General features: G+C 60.2%; 2 protein-coding genes and 1 long non-coding RNA gene across 15 annotated transcripts in view; 1 reads left to right on the plus strand and 2 right to left on the minus strand.

The window, feature by feature from the left end:
- Positions 1-1,313: 1,313 nt before the first annotated feature.
- On the minus strand, positions 1,314-10,505 carry F7 (coagulation factor VII). Its single transcript, XM_040487039.1, has 8 exons — positions 10,367-10,505; positions 8,904-9,064; positions 7,600-7,624; positions 7,280-7,393; positions 5,564-5,704; positions 4,464-4,573; positions 2,868-2,991; positions 1,314-2,400 (listed from the first exon to the last, which is right to left on the minus strand). Exons 1-8 carry the CDS (start codon positions 10,434-10,436, stop codon positions 1,805-1,807), a joined length of 1,341 nt encoding a protein of 446 aa, XP_040342973.1. The 5' UTR covers positions 10,437-10,505; the 3' UTR covers positions 1,314-1,804.
- A 77-nt stretch (positions 10,506-10,582) lies between these two features.
- Positions 10,583-12,968, plus strand: LOC121037688 (uncharacterized). The gene is made up of 2 exons (XR_005793911.1): positions 10,583-10,752; positions 12,495-12,968. It is a non-coding gene; the product is annotated as an uncharacterized LOC121037688 (long non-coding RNA).
- A 24-nt stretch (positions 12,969-12,992) lies between these two features.
- The window catches only part of MCF2L (MCF.2 cell line derived transforming sequence like), a 133,103-nt gene continuing 130,313 nt past the window's right edge, over positions 12,993-15,782 (minus strand). For 12 of the 13 annotated variants that reach the window (XM_040487031.1, XM_040487026.1, XM_040487027.1 and 9 more), the window contains 3 exons: positions 14,946-15,058; positions 14,755-14,858; positions 12,993-14,644 (listed from right to left, as the gene is read on the minus strand). In XM_040487031.1, the coding sequence (XP_040342965.1) occupies positions 14,559-14,644; positions 14,755-14,858; positions 14,946-15,058 (303 nt within the window). In that variant the 3' untranslated portion in view covers positions 12,993-14,558. The remainder of the gene's footprint in view (positions 14,645-14,754; positions 14,859-14,945; positions 15,059-15,782) is intronic. The other variant, XM_040487028.1, reaches the window with a different exon arrangement.

Raw genomic sequence — 15,782 nt, forward strand, 5'->3', positions numbered from 1 at the left:
GCTCATTGGCCATGTTGGCCTTTAGGGGCTGTCCTGATGTCACCGGGCGCCCGTGCCATGGCAGCTCTACCGGGCAGGGGCCTGTGTCTCCCCCTGACAGCCAGAGAAGCCTGAGTGTGCCAGCCCATCCTCTTCTTTCCTCTCCAGGAAATGGGGCCAGCCAGCTCCTGTGCCCCGGGCGTGGGGCTCCTGGCAGCTCCTGGATTCTGCACGCAGGAAACTCCCCTCAGCACCTGCAGCCCGAGCTGTGGGGAGGACGCCAGAGGCTTGCACACTGGCTTTACTGTCCATGAGATAGCGGGCCCTCCCAGGGCCCTCATCTTACGTGCTCCAGACCATCCTGGTCACCAGCACCGAGGCCCCTGTTTCGAAGACAAGGAGCTATGGCACAGGGCAGGAGGTGGCTTGGCCAGGAGTATGAGGTGGGCCGCACTCGCCCACTGGTGGGTCTCCTTAGGTGCACAGCCGTCCGCTTGCTGAGACCCCGGCCGGCGGCCGGCTGGGCTGCCAGCGAACCTCTTGTGCAAAGGCCCAAATGGTGAGCACGTCCGGCTCCAGGGGCAGATAGTCTCTTTGGCCGGACCATCTCTGTCCGAGGATGCCGTGTAAGGAACGGGCATGTCCCAGGACACTTGGACACAACCAGGTGGCCTGGTTCACTCTACACTAAATATGGCTTGATCCCTCAGCCCAGCAAGTCCGGCGCCAAATGCACCCGTGTGGAGCACTGTTGGCGTTCCAGGCTTGGGGCAACCAGTCTGCCCCCTCCACCCGCGGATGTGTCTGGTGGGGGGCAGGGCCCTTACCTGCCTTGCCATGTTTAGGGGGGCCCCACTTCTGTGTCATCTCCCTCCCCCACCAGACAGCTTGTTTCTCCCTCCTCCATGGCCTGTGTGGCTTTAGGCCGAGCGGGCCCCACGATCACCTGAGGGATCTGATAAAAATGTCACTCACTGGGTCCTTCCCCGGTCCCACTGATGCGGCAGGACTGAGGAAGCTGGTGGCTCTCAGGCAGGGCTTCCCTGGGACCCTCGTTGAGGACCGTTGTTGACTGGGACCTTGGCGGGAAGAGGATGCCCGGTTCTGTAGGGTTTGGGGAACCACAGCCTCCAAAACCTGCCCACGTGCTCTTGGTTTTGGAAAACAGCCTCAGTGGAGGAAGGCCCATCTCTGGGGTGCTGTGAGCATGAGAGAAAGCGTGGCTCCAGGACAAGTAGGGCCTCAACAGGGTGAGGACGGGCGCTCCAGGATGGCAGGAGGGCGCTCCAGAGGTGTGCTCAACGGTGGGCCAGTGACAAACGCCATATGGAGGGTGACAGCCTCACATTTTATGGTCAAAGCTACATACACAGAAAGATCTGGAAGGATAGTCCCCAGGATGAATGGATGATGCTTCCCGTGTAGGTGAAATGAGGGTGACATGCTTGTGCAAGAAGACAGGAATGGAACGTAAAGATGTGAGCACGCAAGTGTGAGCACGCCAACGTGTGGACACAGGTGTGTGTGCCAGTGTGAGCACGCAAGTGTAAGCACGCCGATGTGTGGATGCAGGTGTGTGTGTGCCGATGTGTAGGCACCAATGTATGCATGCCGACGTGCACACGCACCACCACAACGGCCATCAGGGGAGCACGGTCCCCTGGGAAACAGTGTGTCCCCTCCCTGGCAGGCACATCGGTGCTCCCCCCGGGCACATCCTGCTCAGCCAGCTTTGTACCCCCTTCCCCCACTCCAGAGGTGCAGGGTGTTTCTGGAACAGAGCAGGGACGAGTGGCAGCTTTATTAGGGTGGCCCTGCACTGAGGCTAGGGCAGTGGGGCCCGGAGGAGGCCTCCCGAGGTTGGGCTCTGGCTCATGAGCCTGCGCAGCCACTCGATGTACTGGGAGACCCTGGTGTACACCCCGAAGTGACCTTCGGCCGCACAGCCCTCCCCCCAGCTGACGATCCCCGTCAGGTACCAGGTGCCCTGGAACTTGGTGGCGTGCGGGCCCCCGCTGTCCCCCTTGCAGGCATCCTTGCTCCCGTCTAGGTAGCCGGCGCAGAACATGTTCTCGGTGATTGCCGGAGAGCCCGCCTTCCTGTGTGACTGCTCCTGGCAGTCCTGGGTCATCACCCGGGGCACGTCGATGGCCATGAGCTCAAGGGCCGTGATGCCCCTGTCCAGCAGCTGGCCCCAGCCGCTGACGGTGGAGAAGCGGATGAAGGCCAGCGTCCTCTCGGAGAAGGCCTTCTCGGGCAGACACAGGGGCACGACGTGGTTGGTGAAGGCCACGGGCGTCCGCAGGCGCAGCAGGGCGATGTCATGGTTCGTCTTGCGGGGGATGTACTTGTCGGGGATGATGATCTGGGCGACGTGCCGCTCCTGCTCCTCGCCCTCCTCCTTGCGGAGATCGTGCTCGCCTGCAGGGGACCGGCACCGCTCATACCCCGCCCCTCAGCCTGCTTCTGGGGCAGGAGGGGCCCTGTGTTCCGTCCAAGGCTGGCCGGAGCGGCACCCCCAGGCAGCCACCGCAGGGCTCCTCGTGGAGTGTGAATCAGGGTGAATCTGGATGAATCTGGGGGTGCTGAGGGCACGTGAAGAGGGGTGGTGGATCCCCCCAGTTCTTCCGAGACCCTCCCTGGGGGTGCTCGGCGTCCCATCACCCACCAGGCAACCCTGGGGCTCTTGGCCCAAGTGAGAAGGGAGTAGAGCAGAGCAACACCTCCGTGACTTTCTGTGGGTGGAGAGGCCGGGGGGCCGTGGCCACACTGGGACCCTGCGGCACCGGGGTCCGCCCGGACATTGCCCACTTCTCTGTTTGGAGGCACTCGTCTCGTGGCAGGTCTCACAAGCCACGCTCAGCAGGTGGAGGAGCCACAAAACTCACCCAGCACCACCGTCAGGTTCTCCCAGTTCCTGATTCTGTCGAAGCAGTGGGCTGCAGAGACCAACCAGGCAGTGTCGAGCAGGGCGCCCCCACACACCAGCACGCCGTCCAGCTTCAGTGCAGCCTGGCCGGGCACAGCAGAGTTCGCGTCACCCCTCCGTGGGGAGCGCCTTTCCCGTGCACCGAGGGCCCTCGCGGCCCGTCTCCCCAGCCAGCTAAGGCAACAGGGGGCTTGCGGGTACTGGCCCGACCAGGGGGCGTGGGTGCCAGTTCCCCTGCGCATCCCTGGCACCACCAGCAGGAGCTGGCAAGACTGGTCCACAAAGACGGGCCAAGCATAGCGGGGAAGAGGGCATGTGCCGCGGCACCGGGCACAATTCTTGGTGCACAGCGGGCCCCATAAATGCTTCCTTTTCTTCTCCCTAAAAGCAAGGAGGGTGCTGAGCGGGTCCTGAGTGCAGCTTGGGTGCAGGCCTTTTCCCCGCAGTGGTTTTCCCACCGCGGGCAGGCGGAAGGAGCTGATGTTGGCTCTGCAGCCGCAGCCACAAGAGGAGGCCTGGGGTAGTGAGTGGTTCGGCTGGATTGGAGCCTGAATCTCAGTGGGCCTCAGTTTCCCCACCTCTCTCCTGGGGTTGAGGACCTGGGGGCGCGTGCATGCTGCAGCCCCCTCCCCCTGCACAGAGCCCTCCCGGGTGCTGTCTGCTGTAAACAACAGAGACCCACCCGTGCGGTCCCTCCGCCGCACACACTGCCAGTTCTGGGCACTCTGGCGAACACACCAGTCCCGCTAGGATGCGTCTAGCTTACGTTATCCTCGGAACACCAAAACCCCGGGTCCTGCCAGCTGAGGAGTGGGCCTGGGACCGCACAGGTGCCACGCAGGCCCCGACCGCCTGCTCCCACCTGTGGCAGGTGGGATGGGGCAGGGCCGGGCCGGTGGGAGGGGCCACCGGCTCAGCCAAAAATGCCGCTTCTGGTCTGCTCGCGGCCAAATGGCAGCAAAGCTGGAGCACTGGGGCTGCCCCGACCCAGAGTCAGGCCCAGGGGGACTGGTGAGCCACCATCATCCCTTCCAAGGCTCTTGTGTGGTAACAACTCTGAACAGTCCAACTCGGGTGTACACGTGCAGGGCCCGGAGGACCACCGGGTCCGGCTCTGAAACCCGAGTGCACGCGTGCTGCTCTTGTGAGAGGTGGATTTTGGCCCAGTGGGTCTGGGGGCCTGAGACTCCACATTTCCAACAGGAACCAGGCTCACAGGCTGCCCCACACACCTGAGCACTTGCAGGGACAGCCTGCCTTGCCTCCGTTTCCAGGGGCAGTTAGTGGCGGGTTCAAATCCTGCCTTTGCCATCTGCCACCAGTGGCCTGGGCTCCCCCATCTGTGGAGGGGAGAGAGGCAGCAGCCCCGAGGAGGAGACGGGAAGAGACGGGAGGGGAGAGCCAGAAGGCAGGTGCTGCTGGGGGTGCTGACACCCGGACTGACGGACGGAGGTGAGCGCGCAGGCGTGGGCTTCGGAGCAAAGTGGAAGGAGACGAGGGGCCGGGGTCCCGCGTCCGACCTCCTGCTTTCCCTCCAGGGGCCCTGGAGCCTCACCTGCCAGGGACATTCTCCTTTGGGGCACACCTTGCCACCCACAATTCGGCCTTGGGGGTCGCGGCCATTTCTCTTTTCCAGAACAGGTATTCTTCCACACGGATACTCCACTGTGGGAAACAGGTCATCAGGCCGCGGGGTCCGTGCTGGAGGGACAGCTGCTGAGGGACAGGCTCCACGGCCTGCAGGCACGCCCTTGGCAGGGCAGGCCCACCCCTGTGGGAGCTGCTTCTGCAGGGACAGAGGGCCTCCCTGTTGAAACTGGGTTCTGCCAGTCGCCCCAGGGGAGCGACGTGCTGCCTGAGGAGGTGGACGCTTGTCTAAAGGCTGACCAGACCTTGGGCCACAGCACTTCCACCCGGCTCCTCTGGTTTCCGCAGTAAAGTCCCCGGGCCCGGAGACACCGCTTAGAGGTGGGGGTTGAGCTTCAGGCACTAGCGGGGATGGGACCCACTTCACTCTGCACAGACAGGCCTGGGCACCTGAGCTGCTGGGACTGTGTTAGTTCGAGACCGGGTTGGGGAAAATTTACATTTTCCTCAAAGTGCTCTCCTTTTAAAAAAAGATGTGGTTGGGGTGCCTGGGTGGCTCAGTCGGTTGACTGTCCGACTTCGGCTCAGGTCATGATCTCGCGGTCCTTGATTTCGAGCCCCGCGTCGGGCTCTGTGCTGACTGCTCAGAGCCTGGAGCCTGTTTCAGATTCTGTGTCTCCCTCTCTCTGACCCTGCCCCGTTCATGCTCTGTTTCTGTCTCCAAAATAAATAAACGTTAAAAAAAAAAAAAAGACGTGGCATCCAGACTGTGCCACAGTCAGCGTAGACCCCACGTGTGGCCATGGGGTGCCCCACAGGACAGCAGTGGGGCGGGCAGGGACTCCCTTGGCTCCTCTGGACCTGCCTTGGACAGGCAGGTTGACCAGCCACTCTGGAGCGGCTCCTGCTGTGGCCTGTTCTCGAGTGGGCAAGGCGTGGTCAGCGTGTAGTAGGTGTTCAGTGAGTGATACTCACCCTTGTCATCTGTCAACCATACAGGAATGGGTGGCTGCTCGTTGGGCACAAAACAGAGCACAGCCCCCGGAGCTGGCCCCTGAGGACCGTTACCTGTGGGAGCGCAGGACACCCCATCGTCTTGGAGCGCGTACCCCTCGTGGCACCGGCAAGAGCGGCTGGTCTCTGCATGGTCGCTGCAGTACTGCTCACAGCCTCCGTTCTCGTTCATACAGATCAGCTGGTCCTTCTTGTCTGAGGACAGGAAGGGGACAGACTGAGAGGGGCCTGTGCTAGTCAGGGAGAGCCAGCCCTCATTCTGCATGAAAACGGTGCTTAGCTGTTGGCTGCAGAGACAGCCAGGTCCCAGCCTGCTCTGGATCGATCCGGAAGGGTGACCTGGGGTTGTGTGCGGTCTCACGTCTGAGCAGCTTAGCCAGTTGGGACATAGGGCTGACACATGGGGCCTCTGTGCTCCCCTCCCAGGAGCCGGTGGGAGCCGGGGAGGGCCTGGGGACAGTAAAAGTGTTCACCGCAATTGGATACCTGCTGGCAAGAGGCCAGGCAGATGAGATGGTTCCATAGCCAGGCCCAGGAGCCCCAGTGAACTGGCGGGGGCTGACCACTGGCTCGGACAGATGGAGATAAGGAACATTCACCCTCTCTGAAGGGCAGTGCTAGGATGTGGGAGATGGGGTTAGCTCTCTGTGCCAGTTGAGGGCCCCCAGCAGGAAGGCCTGGCCTGGAAGTGAAGTCACACCAGAGCTCCTGAGCACCATGGTCCTGGAGGATTCACACCAGGGCTCCTGAGCATGAAGGGCTGGGCAAGGACACTGAGGCTTTGTAGCCCCAGATAACTGGCAAGAAGCCTCTTCCTTAGTCTTTCCTTTACTCTCCCTGGTTTGCTTAGAGCAGAAGGTGGCTGTGGCCCACAAGAGCTCCTTGAATATCAGAGTGTACACATGTGGCAAAGGATTGAAGTTACCCAAAGAGAGATTTGCCTTTGCCCTCAGCTCCTGGGAGGTGACCGCCACACCCTTGCTGATTAAGTTGGACACTTTTAATTTAATTCCATCTGTCTGATAAGAATGATGTTTCCTTGGGGGCCTTTGGCCACACTGGATGGTGTAACAATGTGATTCATGGTGGGGTATCACCTCGACCTCTGGAGGGGCTGGAGACTAAGGCCAGCCACGTGGGAGGTCAGCCATGTGTACATGACTGAGCCCCAAGAAGACCCCTGGACGTGGAGGCTCAGTGTGATACTCCCTAAGTCTCGTCACACCTTGTTCTTGGAGAAAGGAAGACTGTCTGTAAGACCCCACTGGTTGAGGACACCTGGAAGCTCACACTGGTCTCCGTGCTGACTTCAATCTGTAGCCTTCCACCGTAACTTTGAGTATGTTGGCCTTCAGAGAGTGCTATGGGTCTTCCCAGCCAATTACTGACCCTGAGACGGCCCAAGGAACCCCTCAACCTCGCAGTGTTTTAACATTAGAATGGTGAAAAAATAGTTCACACTTTCGTAATAGCAAGTAGGGAAGATGAAGTTTACTCACTGTCTCAGTGGGATGCTGGGCAGTGATAACATGCCCTCCCCGGGGCCCCGTCCAGGTGTATCCGAATTCCCCAGCACTGGGAGCCCAAGGGGTTTGTATTTTCCAGAAGCAGACAAGGGGCGATCAAGAATTAGCACCCGAGGGTCTCAGATCCAAGCGTCCCACGGTCACCGAGCCCATTTCCCACCGAGGCTGGGGCCCAGCCCCCGCCTGGCCCGGCCGTGCCCATCAGCCTCGTGGGGGCTCTGCCCGCAAACTGTGGGGTCCTCACTTGTCTCACAGTTCCGGCCCTCGAAATTGTCGAGACAGAAGCAGATGTAGGACTGGAGCTGGTCCTCACAGGAACCCCCGTTCTGGCACGGATTCGAGGCACATTGGTCCCCATCTGTGAAGCGACCCAGGGTCAGAGCGCTGAGGGGGAGGCCGGCGGGCAGGGGCGACCGAGGGTCAGGGCGCTGAGGGGGAGGCCAGCGGGCAGGGGCGACCCAGGTTCAGAGCACTGAGGGGGAGGCCGGAGGGCAGGGGCGACCCAGGGTCAGGGAGCTGAGGGGGAGGCTGGCCAGGGGCGAAATGGGCCGTTCACCTACTCACCGTTGTAAGAAACCCAGAACTGCTTCTGAGGGGACAAAGAGGAAGCCGCATGAGACACACATTGACAAATATCTGTGGTCCCCACAGAATGAACGGGGGACTTGGGGTGAAGTGAGGTGGTCTGGGGGCTTCTGGCCTGGTGCCCTTTGCAGTGGGCTCCGGAAGCCAGACTTTTCCTCTGGAGAAGAGGTGAGTTCACCCAGGGCGAGGGGGTGTTTCCTAATCCTGCCTCTCCACCCCAGATGGCCAAGGCCACCAGAGGTCACAAATTTCCCTGTCCTGATTCAGAATTCCAGAGTTTCTGCCCCACTTCCGCCACCTCCAAGATGTAACCCTGGGACAAGACACGTGCTCTCTGAGCCTCCGTTTCCTTCTCTGGTGATGGGGGACCATCCACACACGGGGCGACAGGAGGAAAAGGTGCTAATGGATGCAAGGGCTCCAATAATACGGATTCCTGAGGAATGTTCTGGGCAAGCAAACTGAAACTCACAGGATCACTCTAAGAATAAAATAAGACAACTGTGGGAAATGCCTCGAAAACCCAAGTGGGGCACAAATGCAGGAAATGACCATCCTCACTGTACCTGGAAAAGGTCATGTGAGCCTCCACCTCAAATAGTCCTACTTCCTGTTTGGTGTGAGGTGTCCTGTGAGTGTGAGGCGTGTGTCCTGTGAGAATGAGGCAGGTGTCCTTTGAACACAAAGTGTGTGTCCTGTGAGTGTGAGCTGAGTGTCCTGTGAGTGTGAGGCGAGTGTTCTGTGTGAGGTGAGTGTACTGTGAGCGTGAGACGATCCTTGAGGAGAAGTGTGGGTTTGTCCCCTCATAGCCACACCCCGAGTGGAGCGGGACAGCGTGGACACTCGCCTTTCCCAGCGTGCAAACAGCCGTGGGGCGGCTCTCTGCAGCGGCCCCGACACGTTTGCTCTCTGAAGCCGCGTCGAGGTGTCCGCCCGCATCTGCGGGGGCTGCTGGGAGAGGCCCAGGCCAGCGTCCCCGCCGTCTGCTCCATCAGCAGCCCCTGCACGGAGCTCGGGCCGCTTTGGGGGCGGGGGGGTCGGGGGCGGGCAGCATCCATGGGAAGGCCGGGCCCCCCCCCCGGGGCCTGCTTTTCAAAGCGCATTTTCCGGCTGGAAATGAGGGCCCCGCGCAGAGAGGCGCCGTCCATGGGCGCTGCAGGGGCCCCGAGAGCCGTTCTTGTGGGAACGTGACCCTGACACGGTGCGCGGGGCCCTCGACCTCCGAGTAGGGAGAAGAACCGACGCCGGGCAGCGCGGAGGGCGCCCCCTGGGGGCGGACTCACCGTCCTCTCGGCGTTCTGGAAGATCTCTCGGGCCTCCTCAAAGGAGCACCGCTCCTCTCCGCACTCCCGCTCCAGGGAGCCGGACCTCAGCTCCTCCAGGAACGAGTTGGCGCGCCGGTGCCTGCGCAGGACGCCGTGGGCCTCCTCCTGGGTGAGGAAGACTGAGGGACCGTCCGTGAGCCCTTGGCCACTGGCCACGCCCAGACGGCGCCGACGCACGGAACCTTCGCGTCCCTCCGAGTAAGGCAACGGGAAACACGCGGCTGTGGGGGGTTGCTCCGGGCCCGGCCGCCTCACTTGTAGGATTTATCCCAAGGACGTCCTCAGAGGCGGCCACTCGAACCCGGCCACAAGGACAGCCTGGAGACAGCAGGCAGAGCCACTGCGTGAAGGTGTCCTCGTTCGCGTGAAGTACACGCTTAAGAAGATACAATATAAGTGAAACCAGAAGATGATACGATAATCTGAACTGTGTAATCCCTTTTGTAAATAAGATGTACATATGCACATACATATGCTTATGTAACTCATGGGAGGAGCCTACATAGAAAATGAACTCTGAGGATTAAAAGTTACTCTGTTGCAAAGCGTCCAGTCAACTTCCATAATCAAAAGGCCATGGGCTGCGTCCCTGCACCGGGACGTTCACCGAAAGTGCTAGGATAAAGGTGACGCAGGGGCCTGGGGGGTGGGGGGGCGGGTGACAGAGAGGTGAGCAGCAGGGGAGGATGGGGCGGCAGGAGGGGGAGGGGCAGCTCCCGGGCCGCCCAGGCGGAGGGAGACCCCATGTGTTCTTCACAGTGACAGTGTCTCGCCTCTGTATTCCTGCGGAGCCCCTGGTCTGGAGGGAGAGGTCGAGGGAACCCTCAAATGGAGGGGCGGGCGGAGACCTGCCTGGGTGACCCTCAGGGGGCAGCAGATGTGAACCAAAGCTCTCGGGGAACCAGTTACCTCTGGTGGTTACCGGGGGAATCTGGCCACCGCCGCGTCTTCCCGCCCTCCCACCCCGCTGTCTTTCCCAGGAGCCCGCGCTGTCCCCTGGGCTCCTGCAGGAATCTGGCCGGCGCCCATGCCATCGCAGGCTGGGTGTTTGGGGGGGGGGGGGCAGTGTCTGCTGTCTCCACCACGGCCACCCCGCGGTAGTGACAAGTCACAAGGAGGACAGCTTATAGTGTCCCGCTGTCCTCCTAGCTAGGCCCGTTGGCGCAGTAGTGGCAGGGAGGGTGGCTGCGGTCACAGAAATGTGCAGTCCAGGGTCCCCACCCTGTCCCTGGTGCTGGCCAACCAAGAACGGGAGGGGACAGACATACCCCCTCGCACTCAAGCCCTGACTCTGCGTGCAGATCACATGGGAGCTGCCAGCAAGCACCCCAGGGGGACAGGAGTGCCCACCAGAAAGGTGGTCACCAACCTCCCGCAGCCCCTCACACAGCGGTTACTGGGGACCCTATACCTTGACATACCTGCGGCCAGAGATGCCTGCAGGCCGAGCAGAGAGCAGAGGAGGGCCGGCCCGCGGGACCCAGACACCATGGCGAGGCCTGTGTCACACGGTCTGTTGACATTCCAGGCGTGCTGGGAAGGCGGGCAAAGTCCCAGCCTCCAAGCTGGGACGGAGGGCGGGGAGGGAGGCCTGGCCTCCCAAACCCAGGGGCGGGGCGTGCGGGGGACGCTGGGGACAGGAAGACACTGTCTGTACTCACCACACAGCTGTGACCGCGAAGTAGGGGTTCCCTCTCGGAAGTGTCTGTGTCGGGATGTGTACCTGGCGCGTGCGCCTCAAATGCGGTTGAGAATCTGAAGCCCTGGGGACTTAGGGCCGCAGTTGGGAAACAGATCCAAGCTGGTGGTAGGTGTGCCTGCAGAGTAACTCTGGGTACAGGAGAGTGGATCTTCGGTGTGGGTGGAGACCCACACAGGGCCTCATTGCCCTGGGGCACCTGCCCCAAGCTGAACCCCCTGCTCTGTGTCCCTCCGGGCCCTCTTGGGCCCAGGCCGCAAGCCGCGGTGACCAACCGTCTTGGTTGCCTGGCTTCTGTGCTGACCTGGACCATCCTGGGCCCTCGGACATCGTCAGTCACCCCAACAAGGCTCACGTGGGCGTCCAGCCTCCAGTGGGGTCTGGCCTCGACCCTCTGAAATATCCTTTCTGCAAATGGTGGAGACTGGGGATGCCCGCTCTGCTCCTCTCCTGTGCGTGGGAGCCACACGGCCCAGCTGTTGCAGGTGGGGTCCCAGCTCCACTCCCCAAGTGGGAGAGTCAGTCTCTGCAGAGAACATGGTTTGTTGATCACCTCAGGTGTTACTAATGGTTACGATTGCTGGCTGCTTGGGAGTCTGTTGTTGGTGGGGGGGGACCCCCCCACTTTCTGCCGCACCTTCTGGGGATTCTCTGGATGGCCTGGCAGTCCTGGCTCCGTTTCCTCCCAGCTTGGGGAGAAGCGTTTCAGCCTTGAGCTTCTGCCCCTAAATCTGGCGAACGTCTTGCCCGAGCAGGTGGAGGTGCTGTCGGTCCCGTGTCGGTCCACACGCAGCACCCGTGAGCCCTGCTCTCGAAGGCTGCAGGGGAGCCGCCCTTGAGCTCAGCACTTTCCTGACTCCTGGTGGCCCCATGACAGGGCTGCACGCGTGGGGCTTACCTTACCGGAAATCTATCCTGTGCCGGCTCTGGAGGCCACAGGCCCTTGGGCACGGTGTCTGTGCAGGGCCCTGCTGTCTCTGGAGGCTCCGGGGGGAGGGCCTGCCTGCCCCTTCCCGCTGGGGAGTTCTGGGGGCCTCTGTGCCCCACCTGAAGTCGGCCTGGGTGTGTGTCCCAATCTAACTCTCCTTACAGAGACACTACCCGTGGGTCAGGGCCCCCACTCCAGTGTGACTCATCATAACCAATTCTACCGGCAAGGGTCCTGCTTCTGAGCAAGACTGCATCCTGGGGACACCGTCAGCAGGTGCCTATGCTTCCCCTTGAGCAGGGCCGCGGCTGGGCTGTTCTCAGAGCAGTGCGAGGAGTGTCTGGCCGTGGACTCAGTGGGCGACTGGCCAGGAGGCGTGGGGAAGGGATGCTCCTCCTCCAACTGCCCAAAGCTGCGGGGAAATGGGATTCCCATGGGTGAGCTGCCAGGCAGCCTGGATTTGGGACATGTGCTGGACTGAAGCCTTCGAGTCCCAGGGTCCTCTGGGGAGGTGGGGGACAGCACAGGCCAGTGGGGTCATGGCTGAGGCACCTCTTCCCCACTGACGCTTCCAAGTGGCTTTTTCTTCATGAAAGACCACCAAGCACGGTACCGAGCAGTCCTACCCCAGACCCTGGGCCAGGAGGGGCGAGGGGAGGAGGACAGGGTGGCTGAGTGCAGAGGGCCAGCCTGCGTAGCCCCGTGTGAACAGCGGCCCCCTCCCCGACCCTCCGCTCATGGCCACGCCTTCCGCTTGGACTGGGGGACAGGCGCTCCAGTGGCCAACGCCAACAGTGTACCTGCCTCTGGGGCACAGCCTTCAGGTCTGTGGGAGGGGCTCCCAGGAGGTCAGGGTTTGTTAGTCTCTGTTCTTGTCTTTTCTTCCAGCCCTTGTGTGATCTTGTTTGATGGTGTCTTTCAGGAATTATGTGATGCATCCGATTTGATCCCCTCCTGGTAGGTCAGCCTAGCACGATTCCAGCGTCGTGGGAGAGAGTGGCTCCCGGCTGCTCTTCCGGATTCCTGCTTCCGCCCGTCACACTTCCCTCCCCACCACATCCCTTCCGCCACCGGACCCCAATGTCCCAGCACTGGGAGTCTGCATTTCTTTTGTTACCTTCACAGTGTTGACACAATACGCTTACTTTATTTCCATCATTTTCTGACAAAGGGAAGCATAGGGGACACATTCTGGGTCCTGCTCGCCACCTGCCTCCCCTGTAACGGTGCTTGCAGTGCTGCGTGTAGCTGAGTGCGATAAGCAGAATTCTGGGCTTTTTACAGATGAAGGCAGACAGCAAGAGGGGCTGATATTTATTCAAACTCCATCCATACAATAAAGAACTCTGATTTTTTAAATTTCATTTACATCAGCAATAAAAAAAAAGACCCCAAACCAAACAAAAAGCAATGACTGAAACACGAGGTTTTAAAGTGCCTTTATGAGGAAGAGATTACAATGGTGGGGGGGTGTTGGGCGAGGCGGCTGGGGCGGTCTCTGCACAGTCAGCGCACTGAGTAAATCGGGGGGCATTCATTGAGGAAAGCTGCTGAGTCTTGCACGGCTGTTTTCTCTAACGCACCGCAGGGGCAGCCAGGGTGGGGGCTCGCGTGTGGCCGGGAGCAGGCTGCGGTGGGCGCGGGACTCAGGGAGGGCAGTAAAGTGACGGTTTCCAGCATCGCGGAGGCCGCGTGCGTCCCTAACACGGGACACCAATGCACACACATCCACGTAAGCACACGTAGAAAAAGATCCGCCCCCACCAGATACACAAAGTGTTTCCGGAGAACAGAGTTTGTTTGAGAAACACAAAAAGGTAAACCAGAAGAGTTTTCTTTCCAGTTCTGCCTCGATTTCAGTGATGAGCTCTGCAACCTTTACGTTTCTGAGTTCAGGGGGACTTGCCCGAGCCTGGGAGGCAGCAGCGGAGGCCGGCACAGGTGCCAGGGCTGGAGCTTTCACTGAGCCCTGTGTGGGCACCGGTTCAGGTGGTACCCCGCGGAAACTGCATCTTTATGTATTCTTTAAAAACGATAAAAAATCCTAATTCAGTGAAGCTAGTTAAAAAAATCAAGTTCCCCATTTTTGTAGAAAAGAAACTAAATATTTTAAATTATAGTTTAAATTTTCTTTTGAAAATTAACCTACACAGATAAAGGACTCTCCTTGGTTTCTACTACTCCTGTTTGTAGAAACATTGCTGGATTTTATCGAGGGATGCGTTTTCAACCGTCGGTGACCAGGCCGGCCTTGGAGAGGGCTTTGGTTCCCAAGAGAGAGCCCTCAAATCTCCAGCAGTATAAACAACGCGCTGCAGTGTAAACCCCAGTAACAGAAAATAGTTTTGTATCAAATACAGTATTAAATTGTCATTTCATGTAAACACAGTGATTCTTGGTAAAGATTAGTGGCCAAAGTACCACAAAAAATGGCCATGGAATTAATCCCTGCTTTCTTGTAAAAATCAAAAAGTCCTCCACCAAGCTGTTGGGTCAGTAGGTTGGCCACTTCTTTGGGAAGCGGTCCCTCCCACAATGTGCTGATCCCTGCAGGAAGCACCAGCTCAGATGCGGCAGGAACCGAAGTGGAGTGGCCGGGACGGGCTCCCCACCGCGGCCCGGTGGAGGCGGAAGACGGCCCCGTGGCACCTGCCACATGTTTGCTCCGCTGCCCTACAGCCCTCCGTCCATCCTGGTTCTGCGGGGAAGCTCGGTGTGCCGCCATCTTCCCGTGGAGCTGACTTCTGCGCCTCCGTCAGGGGGGTCCTGGCGTGAAGGCCGGAGGACAGAATCTTCCAGAACCTTTCCTCTGCGTACCCCTGTGTCTGCACCGCCAAGTCTCGTGGGCAGCGGGCGGCTCCTCTTCCGGGTCTTGCCAGGGTCCTCCTTTCCCAGCGTCTTAGAGCACCGTCCCTCACCAAACTAAGCAAGCCCAAGCAAAGGAACACTTAGAGGTCCGCAGGCTGCCATCCTGCGTGGCCCGGCGCTACCCCTGCAGGTCTGAGAGGGGGGCCCCGCAGCTCTCGCTGCAGCTGGACGAGGCGCTCAGCAGGGCGGAGCCTGCACTGGACTCTGCGGGAAAACCAGGCGAGAACGGCTGCGGCTTCGCGTCTGCACGCCTGAGCTCGAGGCCGCGGACTCCGCGGGCTCGAGTCGCAGCCAGCACGGCACGGGGGTCTTACCTGAGCTGCTCAGGCACTGAGCCGAGCCCGACGTGCCGAGGAGTGTGGAGAGACTGCTGGCCGGCACCCAGCTCTCCTTGCTGGAGGTCAGGTTCCTGACATACCTGGAAGGGGCGGGGGCGGGTCAGGGGCTCCAGCCGCGGGCCTGCCCCAGGGTCTTGGGCCTGAGCCCACCACCGGCGACGTCTTACCAAAGGCCCTCGTCACCCTCCTGGACCACCTCCACCACATCACCGCTTCTCACGGCAAGCGCTTCAGGGCTTTCCTTCTCATCGCCCAGCACAACCGTGTACTTCCCTGGAACCTGGTGGCACAGGACACAGTGCATCAAACAGCACAGTCCGCCCTATCCACACACCTCCCCCCACCCACCCCAAGCGCAGAGTGAGGCCGTAGCAGGAGCAGGCAAGGTCCCAGATGGGCTTCCAGCATCCAACAGGAGATAGACAATGAGTATTTCGTCAGGGCCCTGCTGTTTGTCAGGCTTCTCATGTGACTGTCACCTTAAGTTGGGAAGAGCTCCTAATCGTAAGCGGATGCCAGAGGTCTCTCACCGTGACCATGTTAAAAATCCTAACTAACGTGCAAAGTGCCCTTGGCCCACTCTTGGTGGTCTGGCTGCCCCCTCTGCTGCAGCCGGCCTCAAACACTACAAACATAGCCCTCTGCCCCAGGGCCTTTGCACATGCTGCTCCTTCTTCCCGGAGCGCCCTCCTGTCCCCGGGCCTCCCATCTGAAACGGCAGTCATCCTCGCCTAGTATGCTCCGTATTCACTACCTTTTATTTTGCTTCCCTGTGAGAGTGGAGAGTCTTGTCTATTTTGTTCTCTGCTTTGTCTTTTGTACCTCCACAGTGCCTGGTACCCAGTCCGTGCTCCATGTTTGACACGTACACATGGACAAAGCTCTGAAGCTAGGACCAGGGCAACATGGAGTGCCCCAAGCATCTGTTAGTGTCACCCGACTCTAATGATTTAATATGTGAATAGCTTCTCCTTGCCGCTGTGTTAAAGGACCTTGTTTCAAAT

The sequence above is a fragment of the Herpailurus yagouaroundi genome, unplaced genomic scaffold (assembly GCF_014898765.1).
Source record: "Herpailurus yagouaroundi ecotype Mexico unplaced genomic scaffold, PumYag 164, whole genome shotgun sequence".
Classification (NCBI taxonomy): Eukaryota; Metazoa; Chordata; class Mammalia; order Carnivora; family Felidae; genus Herpailurus; species Herpailurus yagouaroundi.